Raw genomic sequence first — 21,287 nt, forward strand, 5'->3', positions numbered from 1 at the left:
TTTTTGGCGATCACGGTCTTCATCTGTGTTTCAAGTAGTGAGACTTGGGAGGTCAATGCCGCCGACCCATCGTCCAGGTCGGACACCCGCTGCTCTACACTGTCGAGCCTGTCCGCATGTTTGTCGAGTCTGTGTTGTAACTGGTCCACTTTGGTCGACAAGGTGTCTAGCTTGCACCCCAGGCTGTTGATACCTGCCTTCAGATCCATCAGGATCTCTCTGATGTCCTGATGAGGTGTCTGTACCTCCGGTAATGCTGCCTCTCGTACAGGGGATTCGGGTCCGCTGCTGGTCGTGGGTCTATGCTGCGATTTAGGTTCGAAGTGCAGCTTCTTTTGGGTTTTGTCCATTTTCCCCATGATGGCTTGTGTGGATGTTTGTGATGGGCGTTTTGCTCGGGTAGGGCAAGGATGGGCGCCTCGGGGTCAAGGAGACTGAACGCCGCCGGGTGGATGGAGTGTGGCCGTAGACTCAGAGGATTTGGAACTGGCAATCGTGAGGAAAGCTGTGTCCGCGATCAGGTCTCCCTTCTTCGCTTCCGCCGTTCCAGTGGGCCGCGTCCCCGGGATCGGCCGCCCGAGCGCTGTGGCTGCCGGTTTCTTGAGCTGATGGTAGTTGGAGATCTGCGAGGCAGAGGGTTCGTACCCACGTCGCGGTGTCTCGGCTTCTGGGTCGTGCTCGGGAGGGGGCTCAATCGGGGGCGGGGGAGGTGGTGCCGCTCTGTCTTGCAGCCCAGCAGTTCCGTGCGCTCCTACCTGGGCCCGTGCGGGCTGTCGGCGTTGCCGGCCCTCTCGTCGTAGGACTTCCACCGGGCCGCTGCGGGGACGGAGACCGCTCGGTCTCTATGGCGCCGTCTCGCCTACGTCTACCCGCGTTGTTGAGCGGCTCAGTGTTCGCTCCTGTCGAACGTCGCCTCGTTGCGCAGCGCGGGCGCCTGCTGGTAGGCCTCAGGCTCAAAGAGGCGCAGCCGGTGATCAGGTTGCTTGCCAGACGAGAGTTAGTTCAAAATAATCTGCGGGGTTTTGCCAATGCACCCAGCGGCAAACTGGACTGGTTCGGTAATCGCGGGAGCAGCGATGGAACAGGATTCATTAGAGCCCTACGGAGCTCTCTTAGGAAGCGGCCATCTTGGATGGCTCTCTAGCGCCCTCTTTTGCAGTTCAACTCCTCTGAATGTAATGTGCTGAGCTCTGGCTTTTTTGAAAAATGAGCTTCTTGGCGCAAAAAAAAATGAATGAGAAGACATCCGGGGGGAGATTCCGGCGCTGCTGGAAGTTCAAGTAAACTGTGTGTGCAATCCTATATCAGGTTAACTTGTTGTTCTCCCAGGATCTGGCAAAAACGGTCTTTCACATACGACTCGAGATCTCGGTCCAGGATTTCCTGTGGGACTGCCCTCATGCAGAAATTATTCCTTAGGGAGCGATTCTCTGAGTCCTCCAGCCGTCACTGCTCTGTGCCTTTCAAGCACACCAAGCTGCTGTTCTGGCTGGTCCTAGGAATTAGCCTGATCACAGAATGCAGTCTCATAATCATTCAGGCGATGCTCTGCAGGCAGGACATTATGGGACAGCTCCTGGAATTAACCTTTGAAAGCTGTGCAATGTTGCCCTTGGTAACTGGCTGAAAATCAAGGTCCAACTCAGAAGGTGGTGCCATACTTCCCCGCTCCAGATGTGGCTGGTCTGGTTGACTGCAGTAAGTCCTTAATCGAGGCGGTCGATTTTTCTTTGGATTTGTTGGACTTGATTTTCAGATGGGTGCTGGAAGCAACCACTCCTGCTTCAAGAAGAGCCACTCAGTCCACCCAGGGTATAAGCAAAAAGCTGATGAAAGGAAGGCATTAGGGTAATTATCAACTGGGGAGGGCTCCGTACTCTGCAATCAAAAGTTAAATGCAGCCATAGAAGCACCGAAAAAAACAATCGTTAGAGTACAATTATGCACTTGTATCCAGTAGGAATAAGGGGGGGCTGGATCCAGCCCAAAGCACAGTTAGTCTCGGAGCTGAGGCAGGTGACACTGCATCCAGCAGCAGGATATAAATTAAAAAGCTGGAAAGTGGCAATTGCAAGGGTGCATCCTCTCAGGCAAATTGCAGGGGACCTGCTGACAGGAATCACACACCGATTATAACAAGTTCTGTTGCAGCTGCCAGCAAGGAAACAATACTAAGCGCAGTTACCGGGCAGGCAAAGGCTCACTGCTCCGCAAACCTCAGCAAGTCCTAGGCGGATGGTGGGGGGTGAGAGGGGGTGCTGGAGGTCTATCGCGGGCTGCGCTACACCACCAGGAGCGCAAGGAGAGGTCCTCCGCCCGTTACAACGGAAGCCCACCACACTACGACTCCCCAACCCACCTGATACGACCGCAGCATCTGCCGCCGTCTCAGCAATGGGGCCGCCTTGCCTGCACCCCACCCGATTAGCGGGTAAGGGCCAGCCAAGCCCGGCGACTCCTGTCTCACAGCTCAGCTCCTCCTCCACTACCAGTGCGAGTTGCCCAGGGCCACTGCACTACTTTCCTGCAGTTAGCGGGACAGAGCCATCTTTCCCGGAGCCGATGCGCTCAAACAAGGAACCCCAACAACTGCAGTCTCTTGCGCTCTGGCACTGCCGAAATCATACCACGCCTGCACAAGGGTCCAACAACATGGGACCTGTTAGTTTTAGGGGGCAGATTAATGTTGGGACATCATGAAGCTGCTCATGCCACAACAAGGCTCAGCAGTGCACAGGGTCTAGGACTCCATCAGGCACCCGCCAGGCCATGCCCTGCGGTTGTAGAACTTTTAAACTATCAACACCACAATCCCATTGAAACCGACCTACAGAGACTTCAGTCCGCTGAGAAACATTGTGGCTCCTGTGACTTTTGGGCACAAGGCCTCATTCATCCTTAGGGTTTGTACTTCTTTAAGTTAAGTTATTGTCTTCTTATCTGGTTCCATCATTTAGTGCATATAAAATACTTACATGCTTTTGCAAACTACTTGATGTATATTTCAACCAATTGTGACTATATATTTGTATCTGAGTGTTGTGCAATAAAACTGCATGTTAGATTCAGTTTCCAGTGTGTTGAGAAGGCCTATAATAACTATTTTTGTACATGACTGTCTAAATTTAATTACTGTGTGCTGTACTGTATAAACCCCTTGAGGGCGCCTGAACCCACTCACACTCTCCTGCGAATAAGCCTGGACTTCTCTCCACAGTACCTGAATTGGGTTTTGGCAAACCTCTCAGAGCAACCCCTTCACCCGAACTAGGGTGGCCTCCTAAAATCTGTCCATCAGACCACATTCTAGAAATCCATCGTAACACTAGTTCCTATGGATTTGTCCTTGGCAAGCTGTGAGCGGAGACTCAACACCCAGCCTATTGCACCCGAGCAGCTCCAACTAGGACTAATGAACGAGTAGTGTGAACATGCCTTTTCTGCTCATCTTTACTTTTAAGAGAATGCTTTCATGTACAAATTGCCCATAATATAATTATGTGCGTCAGTGTAAGAAAAAATAAATGTGTGGCACAAAATACATCACTTGAACTCGAACCTTCATAAGATGTGTTACATTGAAAATGTGCGGACAGCAATCTGAATTAGGCGAAGCTCTAGATTTATGGGAAGGTGAGCACATGCAAAGACATTTCCTGTTTTCACTGAATCCCAAAAAAGGAAACGCACCTATTCCACACCTTGGAAAGAGACGAGCTAGCAGGTTTAACTGTTTTTGTAGTATATTGCTCCAAAAGGTGCACTTCTTCCTGGGATGCCTGCAAACAGCATAGGTAGGTAGCCTATCTCAGTTTCACACAAATTTCTGCAATGTGGTTGCCAATAATGAATGAGGTAACCATTCTGAGCAAAAACGGTATACACGCATTTTGCTGACCTATTTTTGGTCGTGGTACTTTTCATCGCTGGATTTTACATCGCCAGAAATCCCATTTTTTTTATTTTGGGGGGTGTTTTATTGGGGCATTATTATAATAGTAAGGGAGGGGGTTCTTGGGGGTGGAACTCCCCCCCCCCCCCCCATTATTAAAAAAAAAAAAAAAAAAAAGGGGTTTTGGAGATGTAAAATCCAGCGATGAAAAGTACCACAACCAAAAATAGGTCGGCGAAATCACGTAGAACCGCGAAAACCACCTTCTTGCACGAGAAGGCAAGATGAAGGGGTAGATAAACATTTTAAACATTAAATATAAACTGTAGAAAATGAAATCAACTTTCCTTATAAACATGTATTCATCTCACCTTGGCAGTTGGAGAGTCAATTAATCGGATGAAAAGTTTATTCATGCCGCTTACAGGATTAAAGGAATAAATAAAGTGGCTATCCTGAAAGACAAAAGTTGATGTTTAACTTCACTAAACTAACATTTCTAACGTTAAAACTTAGCTGGCATGGAGTAGTACAACTGTTCAAATGCAGCGCAGTGACTTACAATGTATTTCAATGGTGGCAGAAAGAGTCCCTTCATTGTATTTAGCTTTTACTATATTCACTTGCAAGACAAAATAAAATCAAGCCTTCTGTGATATAACCATGTTCAGCACCGTTGCCCCTCCAAAGCCTCCTTTCATTTTTTGATAATGTAATGTTATTAACAAAACATGGTAATTAATTGGCATCCATCGCAGTATAACTGGATACAAAGCAAATCCGTAATTAACCACCTCCAAAAAATTATTCTCATTCCCCCAACCCCATCCTGTACCCCTTTCCTACCTTGATACTGATCCCAAAACATCTGGCACAGGTAACTTCACATCCTTCAGCCATCACCCTCACCCAGCTGCACTCTTTCTGGGTGCCAAGGATCTCCATTAATGCAATCCATTTCCCCCATATGTTCCTTTTTTTTGCCCCCCCCCCTACTCTTGTATACCCGGTTTTCCAAGCCCATACATCTACAAATCTATACATCCATTCTTCCCAAATATACATACAGTGAGGGAATGTCACCACCCAAACAACCGTGCTTGATTTGATAATGACTTTCTGCGCCATGAGGGACGAGTCAACCCATACACAAAACACGCACACCAAGGGGTCCAATTCTAGTTTATCATGTACTATGGTATTCAAAACTTCCAGCACTCCCTCCCAGTAGGCATGTAGTCTGGGGAAAGACCAGACCATGTGATAATGCGTCCCCACCTTGGTCTTGCACTTACGTAAGCGTCATTCTTCCCATTCTATAAAGTACCTGTGGGGTGTAGTACACCCTGGGAAATCTCATGTATTGAACTGCCCCAAGTCTCAAGTCATTGGTTATCTTGTTTGCTGACCCCACCTCCCCCCCAGTCTATGTTGTCCAAAGGGCCTAGACCCCTCTCCCACCTTTCACTTAGTTTAAGCAGTGGTTTTGTTGTGGCACTGGCTAGCCATTTATAGGATCATTTGCGGTTTGTCTTGGCAATGGAGATTCTTGGGGACGATCGGTGCTTCCCTCAAACATCGTTTTGTTCACCCCAAAGGTGTTTATAAGGTCCTAAAAAGGCATCTCTACCACTATCTGTACTCTTTTCCATCCAACCCGGGCGCCCCTGGACCATTTTGAGTTTAGGGGCTCAACCTTTTACTCCATAGGGGTTGATCTATTGCCACCCTCTTGCTATCTTATGTCCATCAGGGTATACATGAAATCCAGTAACAACCACCCACCATGTACGCAGGAATTCGTTCAGAGACATCTTTCTATACAGGATCCCATCTTCCATTTCTTGAGACTAATAGCTGGATCACCGTCCGCTAAAAAGAACTAGTTGTTAGCTGCCACCAGCTGGCTGGCACAGAAATATTTCCACAAATTTAGGAGGTTCAATCCTCCTTCCCAGATGGAGCTCAGTGTTTCAAGGCTATTCCTAGGTGTAGCGTAGCCCCAGAGCATTCTTCTCAGCCCTCTGTCTGGTGCAAACCAACTAGGATTCCATAAGGTGTGGGCAGTGTGACACTTAGAAATTTAGGAAACGCCATCATTTTAAAAAGCACACCTTTGCCTAATAGCGATAGCAGGAGGTCAGTCCATCTTTTGACATCCCTGAAAAAAACAGAAACTGCAGGGTCACAGTTCAAAACGTTATTTTTATTTTTTGCTTGACCTGGTGATCATAATACCCAGTTACTTAAAAAGCTCCCTTGTGAGTTCTAGCCATCACCATGGCTCCTGTCTTTCCTGTCCCCCACCACCCCTCCCCCCCCCCCCCCCCCCGAGAGCTCAAAACGGATCTACCCCGACTGACTTTTAAGCCGCTATAAGCACTAAACTTGTGGCATAATTCTCCATCCCTCAATGTCTCCAGATTGGTCATGGGGGAGAGTATGTGCTAACAGGGAAATCATATCCAAGTGGCCACCTGGCCATTCATGGAATCTGAATAAGCTATCGCTTCTCTGTCAATGGCTCATTCAGAAGTGTAAATAAAAATGGGGATAGGGGGCATCCCAGCCTTGTTCCCGCTGCAGCAAAAAAGGATTTGAAAGACACCTGCTCACCTTTAATCACCCTGTTGGAGACTGAGCAGCTTCACCCATCTGATGAGACAAGGCCAAAACCCAGCCTAGCGGGAACTGCCAATAGGTATCTCCAGTCAATTGAGTCAAAGGCTTTCTAGGAGTCTAGTGATAGAATTGCATGGTTTTGACAGGGCAACCATTCCACTGAGGTAACCACACCAAAATGCTGATGCAGATTCAGAAGAGGCGACCTTCCTGGCATAAAACAATTTTTATCCCGATGGATCAAGTGGGGTAGTGGGAGAGAGGGACTGTAAATAACCTGCTGGCCAAGGTCTTCGACAAAAATGTTATGCGCGTCCACTGGCTGATCTCATCTCCAAGTTTGGGGTACACATTTATACCTATGCAGACACAACTGGTGTTTCGCCTCGATTCACCTTCAACTGAACCTTCCAGTAAGCTGAGAGGTTGCTTGTCGGCTATAGGAAACTGGATGGCATCCAAATGGTTGAAGCTTAATGTAGAACAAATCGAAGTCCTTGTGTTTGCTCCCCAGACAGCTAAATCCAGTCAGAGGTTGTTGTCCAACTCGCTGGGCCCTTGCCACCACCCCACCTAGCACCTCTGAAAAAACTCTTGGTGTCAAGCTCCTTTCGACAGGCTCCCGTGAAGCCCAGATATCGCCAATCTAACTCTTGGTTGATAGAACTTAAGGTGCTGCAAGAGATCCTTCAATGTTTTGATTATGAGCTCTGTGAGCAGAACGCAAGCACATCCAGAGGGGTGTGGCTTACGTTCTTTGCTGCTTCCCAGCTCACGCTCACTCCGTTTGCAAAGTAGTGAGGAGCATAGTGCAGGAACGTGCACAGCAGTGTGCAGCAATCAGCCTCCAGTTAGCAGTAAGCAGTTAGTCTGTGAGCCTGGAACAGGCACCTGGAGAGGACAGAACACAGTAGCATGCAAGGTAACACTCACTTATGGCTCTCCTGATCGCTTTCTTAGGGCGCTCCCGACAGCTCTGCTCACGTCACTGGGTGTTCTGCTTGGCCTGTGCAACTCTGCAAAACCTAGTGAGTGAGGCTGTAAGGGGGAAGCAGGAGTGTAGGGCGGGAGTGGTAGGTTAGCTGTGTGGGGAGTGCTCAGTCAGCGGGAAAGGTGGCGAGGGCAATCAGCACCCCACAGGATACTGCTGGTATTAGTATAAATCAGAAGCACAGCTGCTAGTACAGTCGCACTACAGTCCTGTGCAAGTTCAGCGGCAGCTCGGAGAGAAGCTTTGGGGGTATTTTATTTTTATATTAATTGTGGTGAAATCTATGAGCTGAGCTGGTGAGCAGTGTGCAGCATAAAGAGCAAAGATCCAGCAAAGTGAAAAACCTCCCTAGATGTAGGTAAGCGTCGTCAGTGGTGTTGGTGGAGGACTCTACTTGAAGCAGTATGCATTTACTTGTTAAAATGCCAGAAGATTGCTGGAGAATCGATACTGGAGTGCTTACTGTGAAAATTACCTCTGCACCTTTAAGGCAGGCTCCGTCCGGCACCTAGCTGCATCACCTGTTGCAGTACAAAGGTGTCGCCACAGCTCGCGAAATGGTGGCAAGTGGCAAGCCAGGAGCAGCAAGTAGCAAGGTGCATCAACTGATGAGCCGAGTCAGTGAGTGTTCGGACTGATTTTATATAATCTGGCCTGGTGGACTGATGTATAGAAGGCCAACAACTCTGGTGAGCTGCAGCCAAACCAGTTCAGGCAGCAGTGACAGGTGGTCTGGGCTAAGTTCTTCAGAGGTGGTGAGCTTGTAAAGCGTCCACAGAGAGTTCACACAATCATAGATAACACTTAGACAGGATGTATAAAAATACAATCATCATTTATTGGCCAAACACACTATATACAACAGTAGCAACATAGATTACATTTAAACATTCACTTATCAGAGGGCATAATATACATCACAAACTCCTGCAAAGGAAAGGTAAGATTATTTTATGCACTTTAGGTCCACAGAGAATGATCCCCAACTAACAAAAGTCCAGCACCAAGTTGTCTGGGGCCTTTTGCCCAATAGTTCAGGTAAAGTTCCACAGATTCTGTAAGGCCGGAAAAAATGCAGGTAGGGTCTCTGGGTTCCAGTGAAGGTTTCCAGTTGTCAGAACAAGTTAAACTAGCTAATAGAAGTAGCCCCAACTTTCATAAGTCTTGCGCAAGCAAGCAATGGCAGAGACAATATTGTTAGAAGGTTATTGGAAGCCCATAGACTTGGGAGTTTACCCCTGTAACTTACCCCATTACTCTGATTGTTCCCAAGACTTGGCAGGTCGTTAGCTAGCTTTTCCCGCCGTCAGCCGCAGTCCTCGATTCGCAGGGGTTGTGGGTTGTAGCTGATCTCCGGTTGGTGTCTTTCGCTGGTGCAAGGACTCTTGAATTAAAAATGCAGCAAAACTCGATGCAGGACCCCTCTCAGGACTGAACTCTTGACTGGTACGCGATTTCGGACGTTGGTCAGCGGTGCATAGCGACGCAAAGAGACTCAACTGCCGCAGTCAGAATTTCCCTATCTCGGGTTTCCTTGATGCTAGGACGCAGACATTTCGCAGAGGTGAGTATTGTAGGCCAGCTGAGGATCCCCAAAGTTCCAGGTCAAAACTCAGAACAGTGACGTTGGCAGCACGGTAGCCCAAACTCAGAGCTGGTCAGCAACAAGACTGTCCCCCAGGGCACTCCTTAAGGCTCTACTTTGCAAGGTCCCGAGCAGATGTCAGGAATCTATGTTCCCTCCACTCCCAGGGTTGCAGCTCCTTCGCAGGACTGCTAAAGATCTTCAGCAAGACAGGGCTCCTCCAGGACAGCAGCAGAAGTTGGTAGCCATGCCTCCTTGCGACAGGTCTCACAGCTGGATAGAGGTCTTGGCTCCTTCAGGTTTCTCTGGGATCTTTGAAGGATCTTCTGCTTTCCCGGGCACTAGAAGGATTTTCCTGGCTTCACAGGCCTGGAAGACGGCTAAAGAACAAGATGGCCAAAGCACAAGTGAAAAATCATGTGGCAGGTTCATGTTTGGACACTAGCCACAGTTAGTAGCCAAATGCAAGCTAAAAAGTCAGTGCTGCCACCAGCTTATCCTTTTAGCACACCTAGAGTAACTAGAAGTCCTCCAAGTGTTAGTAACCAAAAGTAGTAACACGACTAAGGGAAACAATGTCTCCCAGTACTTACAGCCTGATGGACATGTCAGTTTCCCCAAAACATATGAGCAAAAGCCAGTGTAGTGAAGTTTAAGGCTTCACTGCAAAAAGAGCAGGTCAGTATCAAAAATAAAAGCCAAAGGTTTGGGGGGTCACATAAAGATGGGAGAAAAGATGCAGTAAAGAGAAATCATTCCTAACAGCAAGTAACTGAATAGTCCTCTTTGCTCCCTCATTGTTTTTGCTCCTTTTTGACTTTGTCTGGTACCCCTCATGCGCTTGAGGAGCGATTACCAGGGAAGCTGATTGAAGGTGGGGACATGGATATACATTCATCCAAAACCACAGTTAATGCAGGAAGAAATGACAAAGCCCCCGTTTCGGGAATTACTAGAAATGAAAACCTGAATTGTACCAACGTCGCTCAGGGTATGCATACAAGTCACTTGCCCACTTTAAATGAACCGCATGGTAATGACCGCAAGTACCGTGGAAAATATTGTGGCAAAAACCTCAGGCACAGGCAAGGGAAAAAAGGTGCATTGTTTCACCATGTTCAACAACAAGGTCTTTGAGAGAGGGTGGATTGAGAGTATCGGGATGAACTGGCTAATTAAGCTGCATTGGCCCCACAAACACCAGTACAGTGATTGCATCCTCTGCATGCTAAAATAACAGAAGTTTTATTAGCAGGTGTACACAGTGCGTTATGTGGTTCTTTGGTGAGCTCAAGCACGCCCTGTTGCACTAAAGGTTTTTTTTTCCAGGCTGTTAATGGATGAGGCTATTGCCAGGCCCGGGTGCGGGGTTGAACGTGGGACCGTGCCTGCATCGAGTTGGAGGGCCTGATTGAGGGAGCAGAAAGCTAGTTCATTGGCATTAGGACATTAGAATGACATAATTCATTCAACACTGCACAACTATCATGCCCCGACGACGACCCCAGTGGGTTGAAACACGTGTTGGCAGTTGATATCTGAAATCTACCTTTGTATCCCAAACTGTTGTGAAATGCCTTGGTTTGTGAAAGCAACTGGTATTTGTAATCTACTCATGTATCACCAACTGTCATGAAACGCTACTGTCTTTGGTAACCCCATAGTTTTGCAAGGCCCAAAATCTTCAAGTCTTTCGTTTTGAAATACAAGCTGCTATGTTAAGTCTCCTTTAAAATATAAGCTGCTATGTTAAGTTTCCTTTGATATCGAAGTTTGCGAAGACAACAATCACACTATATTGTCTTGTTTCTGTACTCTATTATTTTTGATTTTCTTTTAACATTAAACCGAGCCGCCAGGCATTACCTATACTCATGCAAAAATTGTTCTTACTTATAAATGGATAGTGAGCGCAGCATGTGAGGAAAAACTGTGTTTTACTTTTCACAAGGTGCCAGTGAGAAGCCACCCGACCCCTCGCCACTGCAGCACACCTTTACTCACTAAAAGTATATCATAATACACCTTTAGTGTGTTTGCACACGTCCAAATATAGGTTCTCTCACACACCCATTTCAGTCCCTTGCAAAAGACCTCGCATTTTATGCAAGTCTCTCCCATTCATTTGCAGCCTAGCTGTCACTCACACAGCAGGGTGGGCTGTCCTCAAAGGACAGCCAGCCGGCCAATCACCTTTGGGTGCATTCCTGTAACCAAGGAGACTAAGCACAGGGAGTTTCAGGAACCTCCCTCGCTTCCTGCCCTGCCAAACACGCTGGAGCCCAAGGTGGGCTTCACCAGTGAATCCCGCCAAAGTCAAAATGAACAAAGGGACCAAACCTGGTGGTTTGGCACGCAGAGTAAATCTCAAGAAGCACCTTTACAACAAGAAATGGTGAAAAAAGTAGACCAGGCCATTTTGACAAAATTGGCACCCATGGGCGCTTTACTGCAGCTACAATTGCAGCCCACTGTAAAAACACACAATGGTAGGAAAAAGTAAACCACTGCCAGCAGCCATTAATTGTAGAAAGGGCAACAAAAATGTTACATGAGAAACTAGACAAAGGGGATACTAAGAAATCTCTCCAGCACTATGTAAGATGGTGTGTGCTGGGTCTACAGAGTTACAAAAAGGTAAGTAAAGTCAATTTCACTTTATTGCTCATGTAAACAGTTTAACCAAAAGAAGGTTTTTAAACCTTTGGGAAATGTTGTGTGTCACAATGTAAAAAGATGATGCCTATGGAGTTTGTCAGACTCCAAAACTAAAGGAAACAATGTTCAAATTAAAGAAAGATACATGAGAGTGGGCAAAAGGTCTCACTCTCCCCAGGATAAAAATGTAAAGTCCTAAATTCCAGCAAAAGAGCTGGGGGTCTCTAAGGTAGAAGGGAATTAGCACATTTCTTTTTCATAACATTTTATTAGGATGTACAAATCAGCAAGACATCTACAGCATTTTGTTCAATAATCGCAATATTCAGAAGAACAAGTTACTTTCTTACCTGGTAACGTTCTTTCGATGGGATGGTCCGACGACGTATTCCATACCTATGACAGGTAATGTCCACAGCTATGCTGCTTCGGAAAATCTTTGGCGTCTGCGTCCTGCGTCGATGACATCGATGCGCCGTCCCCGAGGACCTCCTCCGATGTCACCCGATGTGATAAGTAGGACGCACGACGCCCATAGCCTCAGTTATAGTTTTTTCCCAGAACGTGTGCCACCAGTCAGACATACAAGGCCTTGCGGAACGCAAGCTGCAATCGCAAAATAAATTCTGCAGCGGGGAAGGCAGGGAGGGAGCGATATGGAATACGTCGTCAGACCATCCCATCGAAAGAACGTTACCAGGTAAGAAAGTAACTTGTTCTTCGAGGGGATTGGGTCCTCCGATGTATTCCACATCTATGGCAAACTCCCAAAGCAGTACAAGCAAGGAGGTGGGAAAGAATTTAGAATACAAATTTAGCATGCCCAATCAAATTGCGGAATAGAGAACTGCTTTGCCAAAGGCCAGATCTTGCCCTCTGATGGAATCGAGGGAGTAGTGACGTACAAAAGTATGTACTGAAGCCCAGGGGGCTGCATCACAGATGTGACGAATAGAAACTCCCCTCTGCAGGGCAGTAGACGCAGCCACTCCTCTGGTAGAATGGGCCCGCAAGCCAGCCGCAGGGTCCTTACCCGCCAAGCGGCAACACCCGGAGATAGCTAAATAATCCAACGAGACAGTCTGTTTCGTCACAGCTTATCCTAAACGCTTCCCAGCGTAACCAATGAAAAGTTGATCGTCCACTCTGCCCGGGACATGCGCGAAATATGAAAGCTCAACGCTCTCCGAGGATTAAGCCTATGGAGCCTCTCCTCTTCCTTACCAGGATGTGGAGGAGGATAGAACGCCGGAAGAACAACCTTCTGGCTCAAATGAAAATTCGAAACCACCTTCGGAAGAAAAGGAGGACGAACTCTAAGGACAACCTTGTCCTTGTGAAACACAGTGAAGAGTGGCTTAACTGAAAGTGCCTGTAACTCACTCACTCTGCGAGCGGAAGTAACCGCAACCAAAAACAGTTTTCGGAGTCAACAGCCTCAAAGGGCAAGAATGTAAAGACTCAAACGGAGCACCCATAAGAAACTTAAGAACAAGGTTCAAATCCCAACCTGGCACCAAAAAAGGTGACGGAGGGAACACATTAGTGAGCCCTTTCAAAAACTGTGAAATTAAAGGAATCTTAAAATAGGAACACTCTTCAGACGAGCACTTAAATATGGACAGCGCCACCAGGTAACCTTTAATGGTCCCCACTTGCAAGCCCCTGTGGGCCAAAGAAAGCAAAAAAGACAAAACCATAGGAATGTCGCATTCAAAAGGATCCACATTCTGAACTCTGCACCAGTCGCAGAACTTTCTCCAACGGCAACGGTACAGAGACTTAGTTGCCGGCCACCTGGCCGAGAGCAACACCTCCATCATGTCTTCAGGGAGGTCCCAATCCTTATACCTCAACCTTTCAGAAGTCAAGCGTGAAGATTGAGGGATCTGACCTCTGGATGGAGAACCTGACCCCCCCCCCTCCCGTGAGAGCAGATCGTCTCGGTAGGGAAGACGACGTGGAGGGCAGATGGACAAGTCTAGAAGGTCCGGGTACCACGTCCTCCGGGCCCACGCCGGACCAATCAGGATCATCCGGGAACTGAACCTCCGTAACCTCCGCAACACTTGCGGGATGACGGGGACTGGAGGAAACGCGTACAGCAGTGGGAATGACCACTCCACCACGAACGCGTCTCCTAAGGCTCCTTTTGGAGGAAATTCCTGCGAGCAAAACCTTTCGCACTTCTGGTTGACACTGGAGGCGAAGAGATCCACTTGAGGGGTCCCCCAAAGGGCGAAGCTCTCCAGGAGAATCTCCTGAGCCAGCTCCCACTCGTGAGAGATAGTGCTCTGCCTGCTCAGAGCGTCCGCCGTCTCGTTGTCGTCTACGGCCAGATGAACTGCCGAGATCGAAACTTCCTGCTGGATGGCCCAGAACTCGAGCTGCATCGCCTCCCTGCACAGCGGAAGTGACCCTGCCCCCCCCCTTTTGTTGAGGTAGTGCATGGCCACTGTGTTGTCCGTCACAATCAGGATACTCTTCCCGCGCACAGTCGGCAGAAAAGCCTTCAGGGCTAGCCTGACGGCCCTCAGCTCCAACAGATTGATATGGAGTCTGGACTCCGACGGAGACCAACGACCGCTGACTATCAACTCCTTGGCATGAGCTCCCCATCCCTTGAGGGATGCGTCCGTCACGATTGTCACCTCCGGCCAGGGCAGCCAAAATGGGGCACCCTTCATCAGATTGCCCTCGACGGCCCACCACAGAAGGACCCGGGCTACCGAGGGAGGCACCTGAACAGGGTCCGACAGCCTGCCAGAGGACTGAGACCACTGGAGCTTGAGTGTCCACTGCAAATATCTCATCCGCAGACGAGCCTCTGGCACCAGAAGAATGCAGGATGCCATGAGGCCGAGCAGTCTCAAGAACTCGGACGCTGGGGGAGTCTGGGCAAACTGAAACTTGTGCACCATCTGCTGAATGTGAAGAGCCCTCACCTGAGGAAGAAAACACTGCCCCAGGGACGTGTCGAGCACTGCTCCGATGTACTGGAGCCGCAGCGTTGGTGTCAAATGGGACTTCTTTAAATTGAGGGAGAAGCCCAGCCTGTGAAGGGAGTGGCAGGTGACGGACAGATGATCCAGGACTTGCTCGGGAGAGCTCCCCCTGATCAACCAATCGTCCAGGTAGGGGTAGACGCAAATCCCCCCTTTCCTGAGATGTGCTGCCACCACCACCATGAGCTTGGTGAAAACCCTTGGGCGGAAGTCAATCCGACCCGAAACTGAAAGTGCGAGTCGCCAACCGCGAACCTCAGGTACTTCTTGTGCTTGGGATGGATCGGTACATGGAAGTAAGCATCCTTGAGGTAGAGAGACACCAGCCAGTCCTGAAGTTGAAGGCCCTGGAGGACTTGAGAAAGAGTCACCATCTTGAACTTGTCCTTCCTGAGGAGTTTGTTCAACCGTCCAAGTCCATGATGGGTCTCAATCCCCCGTCTTTCTTCGAAATCAAAAAATAAGGGGAATACCATCCCTTGTTCCTCTCCGCTACAGGCACCAGTTCTATGGCGCCTTTCTCCAGCAGGGCTTGAATTTCCTGCGCAAGGAGCGGATCCGGACTCTTCAAAGAGAGGTTCCCTGGTGGATTGTCGTGAGGCCTCTGCCGAAAAGGAAGACAGTAGCCGTGGGTTATGATCTCCAGAACCCACACATCCGAAGTAATGGCTTGCCACTCTACAAGATGCTGCGCCAGCCTGCCCCCAACCGGCAAACCATGGGACCTGGCCTCATGACCGAGTGGTAGCGGCTGCGGCGTTGCCTGAGGGCAAAGAGGAAACTGCCTGAGCTGCCTTGACTCCTCGAGTACCTTTGTTTCCACCTCTGGCACTCTTACAATGGCCTCTTTGACTGCTAGCGCCTCTCGCTTTACTGAAGGACGAGTAATAGCGAAAAGAACCTCCCCTCCATTGCTGTCCCCTAGGACGAAAAGGCAGAGGTTGGCGAACTGCAGCGCCCAACGATTTCCCTGCAGCTTTGGAGGTCTGCAACCTCTCAAGGCTCTCGTCAGCCTTGCTGCCAAAAAGGTGTTCACCGTCAAAGGGCATGTTGAGGAGCAGGGACTGCACATCAGGAGTGAACCCAGACTTCCTCAACCACACAAACCTGCGCATTACGGTGCTTGCCGCCATGGACCGGCTGACACAATCCGCCAAGTCCAAACCCGACTGAACGGCCTCACACATGGCATCCTTGCCATCCTGAACCATGGCAAGGAAACCATCCCGTTCGTCCCCTTCGGGACTATGATCAGCCGCTAATGCAACACAGTTCCACAGAGTGTGTGTGAAACGAGACAAGGCACATATGGAGTTGGCCGCCTGAAGCCCCATACCCCCAGAAGAAAACACTTTCTTCGCCCAGTCGTCAAAACGTTTGTCGTCCCTATCCGGAGGGATGGTAGGATACGACGCCTGCTTTGCCGGGCCGTAGCAGCCTGCACCACCAAACTCTCTGGGGTGGGATGCCTAAACAAGTAGCAGGGGTCGCTACTGGATGGACGGTATTTTCACGACAAAGACTTGCTCATTGTCGGGAGACTCTCTGGAGCAGTCCAAGCTGCCGCCACCTTTCTCTGCAAAGCCATATGAAAAGGCAAAACCGGGTCAGTGGGTGGACCGAGATCAAGGATGTCAGTGAGATCATCCTGAACGAACTCCCCTGGGGGAGCTGACCAACCCAAGTACTCGGTAACCGAGACATAAGGCGCCGATATGACGAATCGGCATGAGTGCCAGGCTCCGGCCGACAAAACTCCACCTCCGGAGAGGAGTCCAGTCCACTGGCATCATGCAGTGACTGCCTCAGGTCATCAAACTGACTATGGCCCGAGATAAGGTCATCTGGAACCATAACCGGAACCAGGCCGCCATCAGAGCCTTCATCACCCTCTGAAATGTACTCCAGGCGGGGAGAGGAAGACCTCTGCGGACCAAAACAGTGCCGGACCTTAGCCATAGCCTTTTTAGGGGCAAACCATGTGCCACGGGGCCCCTCCGACACCATTGCCTCGAAAGGCGTCGAGGGCGCCAAGCGAGTCGGCGTCGACAGAAAAGGAGTTGACGTCCAGTGAATCGGCGTTGACGTCGGCTGCAACGCCTCCAGCATCTGCAGCGTCGACACAGTCCTCGAAGCCGGAGCTCCGAGCATGTCTCTCGACAACCTGGGTGCCGATGGCATCGACAACCCCCTCGAAGACGGAACCTCGAGAGAAATCGTCGACGACCTCGGCGCCACAGGCGTCAACGTCTCCTTCGAAGACGGCACAGGATCACGCAGTCTCGAGCTCGTCGAGGACCGGGACCTGGAACGGGCATGGCGAGAACGGCTACCCTTGTCCGAGCAGGACCTCTCCCGCGAGCCGTGCTGACCACCCGAGCCCGAAGGCGTACGGGCAGTGTCTCGACCGGTGCCGACCGACCCCACTTGGAGGCATAGACGGACCGGTGCCCTGCGATTCCAGAATCGCTAGCATCTGCTTCCCGAAGGAAGCCCATTCCTCCGGTGTCGCTTGCATGGAGGGATAAGCGACCTGCCGACAGGCGGAGTCCTCGGAAGAGGACAGGAAAGGCGACCTATGCCGGCGCTTCCTGGAATGCCTAGAAGAGGCAGAGGAGTGGCGAGACGGACTCCTGGAAAGAGACCCACCGGACTTCCGACGACGACGAGGAGAGTCACCCCTCGAGTCATCAGTTGAAAACCCTGCAGACCTCGACTTTCAGGGCTTAGACACCCGACCTACCGACAGTTTCTTCTTGCGGTCCCGCAAGGCCTTCGCAGTGAGCGACTGGCAGTCGACACAGTCGTCCATATCGTGGGCCTCCCCGAGGCACCAGAGGCAGGTGTCGTGCAAGTCCGTAACCGACATCTTGGACCCACAGTCCCCGCAGTTCTTGAAGCCCGGACGCGGGGTCGTAGATGAGAAAGACATTGCACCAACCGAACACGTTCAACGAACCGAGAAAGAAAACGGCAACTCCAACGAGTCGCGGCGTACCGAGATTCACGAAGCGAACACGTTCGCGGAAAAAACAGAACTGAGGCTATGGGCGTCGTGCGTCCTACTTATCACATCGGGTGACGGCCGTCGGAGGAGGTCCTCGGGGACGGCGCATCGATGTAGGAGCCAAAGATTTTCCGAAGCAGCACAACTGTGGACATTACCTGTCATAGATATGGAATACGTCGGAGGACCCAATCGCCTCGAAATACAAGTTCATAGGGAGGATTAGAAACTAGTTGGTGATGAGCAGAGCTCTAATGTCCGATATTTTATTTGAGCTTAGTGGAGTTGTCAGCAGTTATAGGCAGGGTGACTGTGATTGAAGATTATGGGTTGGTCAGTAGAGGGGGCTGCTTTGTAGCCATCTGGTGAGTGGTGGCTTTCTGGACAAGGCCGGGAATCTCGTTGCATAGTCCATGAAAGGATCCCAGATGTTCATGGTTTTGGTGAGTGAATTGTTTCGGATCGCGGTCACCCTTTCTGCTACTGCAATGTCCCAACATTTGGACCACCATAATGCTATGGAGGGTCCTTCCTCAAGTTTCCACAGCCGGGGCATGGCAATTTTCGCTGCAAGGAGTAAGTGCGTACACAAATGAGGTATGTGACCTGAAATTGGTAATGCCCCGCCCCCTGTTTCCCCTAGGAGAACGATCCCTGGATCCCAAGGAATAGTGAGTCCAGTAATGTCCTTGATGTGTTTAATCACCTCCCTCCAGTATGCCTCCGCCTTTGGGCAGGTCCATGCCATGTGAAATAATGAACCGGGGGTGGCGCAGCCCCGCCAGTAGTGGTCAGAGAGATTTGGGTTAGCTCTGTTGATTTGGACCAGGGTCACATAATATCTATAGCAAAATGTATAGCCACCCTCCCTGTTAGTAATGCATTGTGAGCTCTTATGCAGCCTGGCCCAGATTTTTGGCCATTCCTCAACCTCCATTTCCTGTCCCAGGTCCCTCTCCCACTCGATCATGTAGCTTTCTTTTTTCGTGGGGTCAACCCTGTCCAGGAGACGGTACAGTGTAGAGATTGTGCTTCTTTTTGTAGGGGTTGTAAGGGTGCTCTCTAGAGCGCTCGCTCTCTTGCGCACTTCTCGCGAACCGCCCTGTGATATAACCAGTATCTTATTTGGGTATAATGAAATCTTCCTCTCTCCTCCACCCCAAATTTCTCTTTGCATCTTTCAAATGAGATGGGCAAGCCCTCCTCCAGAAAGTCACCCGTTTTAAGCAGTCCGCCCTCCCTCCAAGATTGAAAACTATTGGGGCTACAACCTGGCGAAAACTCTGTTTCAGATGGGGGATAGAGGGCCCATAGTGCCCCTACTGCCCCATTTCCGAGCCGCTGCTTTCCAACATCGGCTGTTGTGATTGTAGCAGCCAGGGGGCCCGAGTTAGCTTGCCCTTTCCTTTCTGGCAGGTGCTGCGGGGGGAGTCCACGGGGCTGCCCGGGCACCAGGTCTCTATCGGTTTCCATTTCGGGGCATCCTCCTCTTGCATCCATGAATAAGGCATGTGATAGCTGAGCTGCTAGAGTGTATCTGGCTATATCTGGGACCCCCAGCCACCTGGGTTTTTGTCCCGCATCATTATTCGTTTACTAATGTGTGGCTTTTTCCCTCCCCAGACAAATCCCTGCAGTTTCTTTTGCATGTCCACAAGTACCGGGCCCGGAATGCGGGTCGGTATTGCTGTGCAGGAGTATAGCCACCTGGGGATAATATTAATTTTTATGGCCGCAATTCGGCCGAACCAGGAAATTAGGTCATTCTTAAGATTTGTAATAAGTTGCAGAACATTTGCAGCGTATAGCTGGGCCGGGTCCTTAGTAATTCTCACCCCTAGATAATCTATCGCATCTCTTGCCCACGGAATAGGCATTAACGGGCGAAGGGCTGCTCTTTCCAATTTAGGGACGTTGATCCTGATAATGCTCCAAATTCGTCAATTTCTTTCCATAGGGAATCGAGGGATGCTGCCAAGCTCGATGCTGTTATTAAAACATCATCCGCATATAGTGCAATTTTATATTCCCGGCCCCCTATTTGGACCCCCCTCATCCTGGGATTCTGCCTAATCTTGGCGGCAAAGGGCTCCATAAATAGAGCAAAAATCAGTGGGGATAGTGGGCACCTGTGTCTGGTGCCTCTTGATATCTGTATTGTTTCGGATCTCCTGCTGTTAACCTGTAATTGTGTTGAGGGAATTCGGTAATTGGCCATGACCCATTTGGTAAAGTTTTGGCCGAATCCGAAATGTTCCAGGGTCACTCGCATGTACCCCCAATCCATGTCAAATGCTTTGTGAGCATCTAATGATATCACTGCCATTCCGTCCCCAGACCTGTGGGCATGTTCAATAATGTCTATTGTTCTTCAAATATTGTCGCGAGTCCCTCTCCCAGGTATAAATCCTGTCTGATCACTGTCAATTAGACCCGGCAGACCCGTACCCAACCTGCCCGCCAGCACTTTAGCAAAAATCTTACAGTCATTGTTCATAAGCGTGATCGGGCGCTAAGTGGCAGCTAGATCGGGAGCCTTCCCAGGTTTGTGCAACAGGACTGTTAATGACTTCGCCATAGATCTGGAGACGGAGCCAGATGTTCGGAAAGAGTTGAATAGTTCCACCAGCTGAGGGAGCAAGAGCCTAGAGTACTTATTGTAAAAGGATGCAGATAAGCCATCGGGTCCGGGAGCCGTGGGTTTCAATGATTTGATGGCATTGATTATTTCCTCTGCCGAAATAGGCACCTCGAGGTGCTCCAGCTGATTCGCGTTCTGCTTGGGTATTGACTGTAAATACTTTGGTAAGTTATCTAGCACTGTCGGTGACCCTCATGATTTCTGAGTGATATCTTGATAACTCTGCGATTTTATCCGCATCAGTGTAGAGGGTTTTGCCGTCCGTTCCAGTTATTGTGAGGATGTTGTTTCTGCTTCAAGTCTTTTTCAATTTTTGCACTAGTACTCTATTCGCTTTGTTCCCCTTCATGTAATAAAACGGTTTTGTGAAGGCTAAGGATTTAGCAGTGCGGTCGGCGCAGTGCATTTCTAAGGCTGTTTTGGCCTTTCTTAGCCCTCTCTCAGCCTTTCTGGAGTATCGTCTTTTCAGGTCAGTCTCCAGGTGGTTCACCCTCTCCTCCAGTCAGGCTGCGGCTATGTTAGAGACCCTTCTTCGTTCGGCTCCTGCACTGATTAAAGAGCCTCTGACAACTGCCTTCATTGCGTCCCAGATGATGTTGATGGGAGAGGTCTCTGTGGTGTTTTCTCTGAAGTAGTTGACTATTGTGTTCTCCATTTCCATCTTGATGCATTCATCCAGTAGCAAAGCATCATTCAGTTTCCAGTGTCTTTGTCCTGGGAGCTTTTGCCCCGATATAGCTAGTTTCGCTGACACTGGGGCGTGATCCGAGATCATACAGGTGTGTATTGCCGTTGCTTCCAAACATGGGTAAATGACTCCCGAGATCAGAATGAGGTTGATTCTCGAGAAGCCTTTATGCACCTGGGGATAGTCTTTTGAGGTCCC

General features: G+C 49.7%; 1 protein-coding gene across 3 annotated transcripts in view; it reads right to left on the reverse strand.

Annotated features, from left to right (window-relative positions):
* The window catches only part of MPHOSPH8 (M-phase phosphoprotein 8), a 620,343-nt gene that overhangs the window by 52,807 nt on the left and 546,249 nt on the right, over window positions 1-21,287 (reverse strand). For 2 of the 3 annotated variants that reach the window (XM_069639105.1, XM_069639103.1), the window contains one exon: window positions 4,264-4,347. In XM_069639105.1, the coding sequence (XP_069495206.1) occupies window positions 4,264-4,347 (84 nt within the window). Of the gene's footprint in view, window positions 1-4,254; window positions 4,348-21,287 lie in introns of those variants that run through there. The other variant, XM_069639104.1, reaches the window with a different exon arrangement.

This window comes from Ambystoma mexicanum, chromosome 7q, assembly GCF_040938575.1.
Source record: "Ambystoma mexicanum isolate Mex_15411 chromosome 7q, UKY_AmexF1_1, whole genome shotgun sequence".
In the NCBI taxonomy this organism is placed as follows: Eukaryota; Metazoa; Chordata; class Amphibia; order Caudata; family Ambystomatidae; genus Ambystoma; species Ambystoma mexicanum.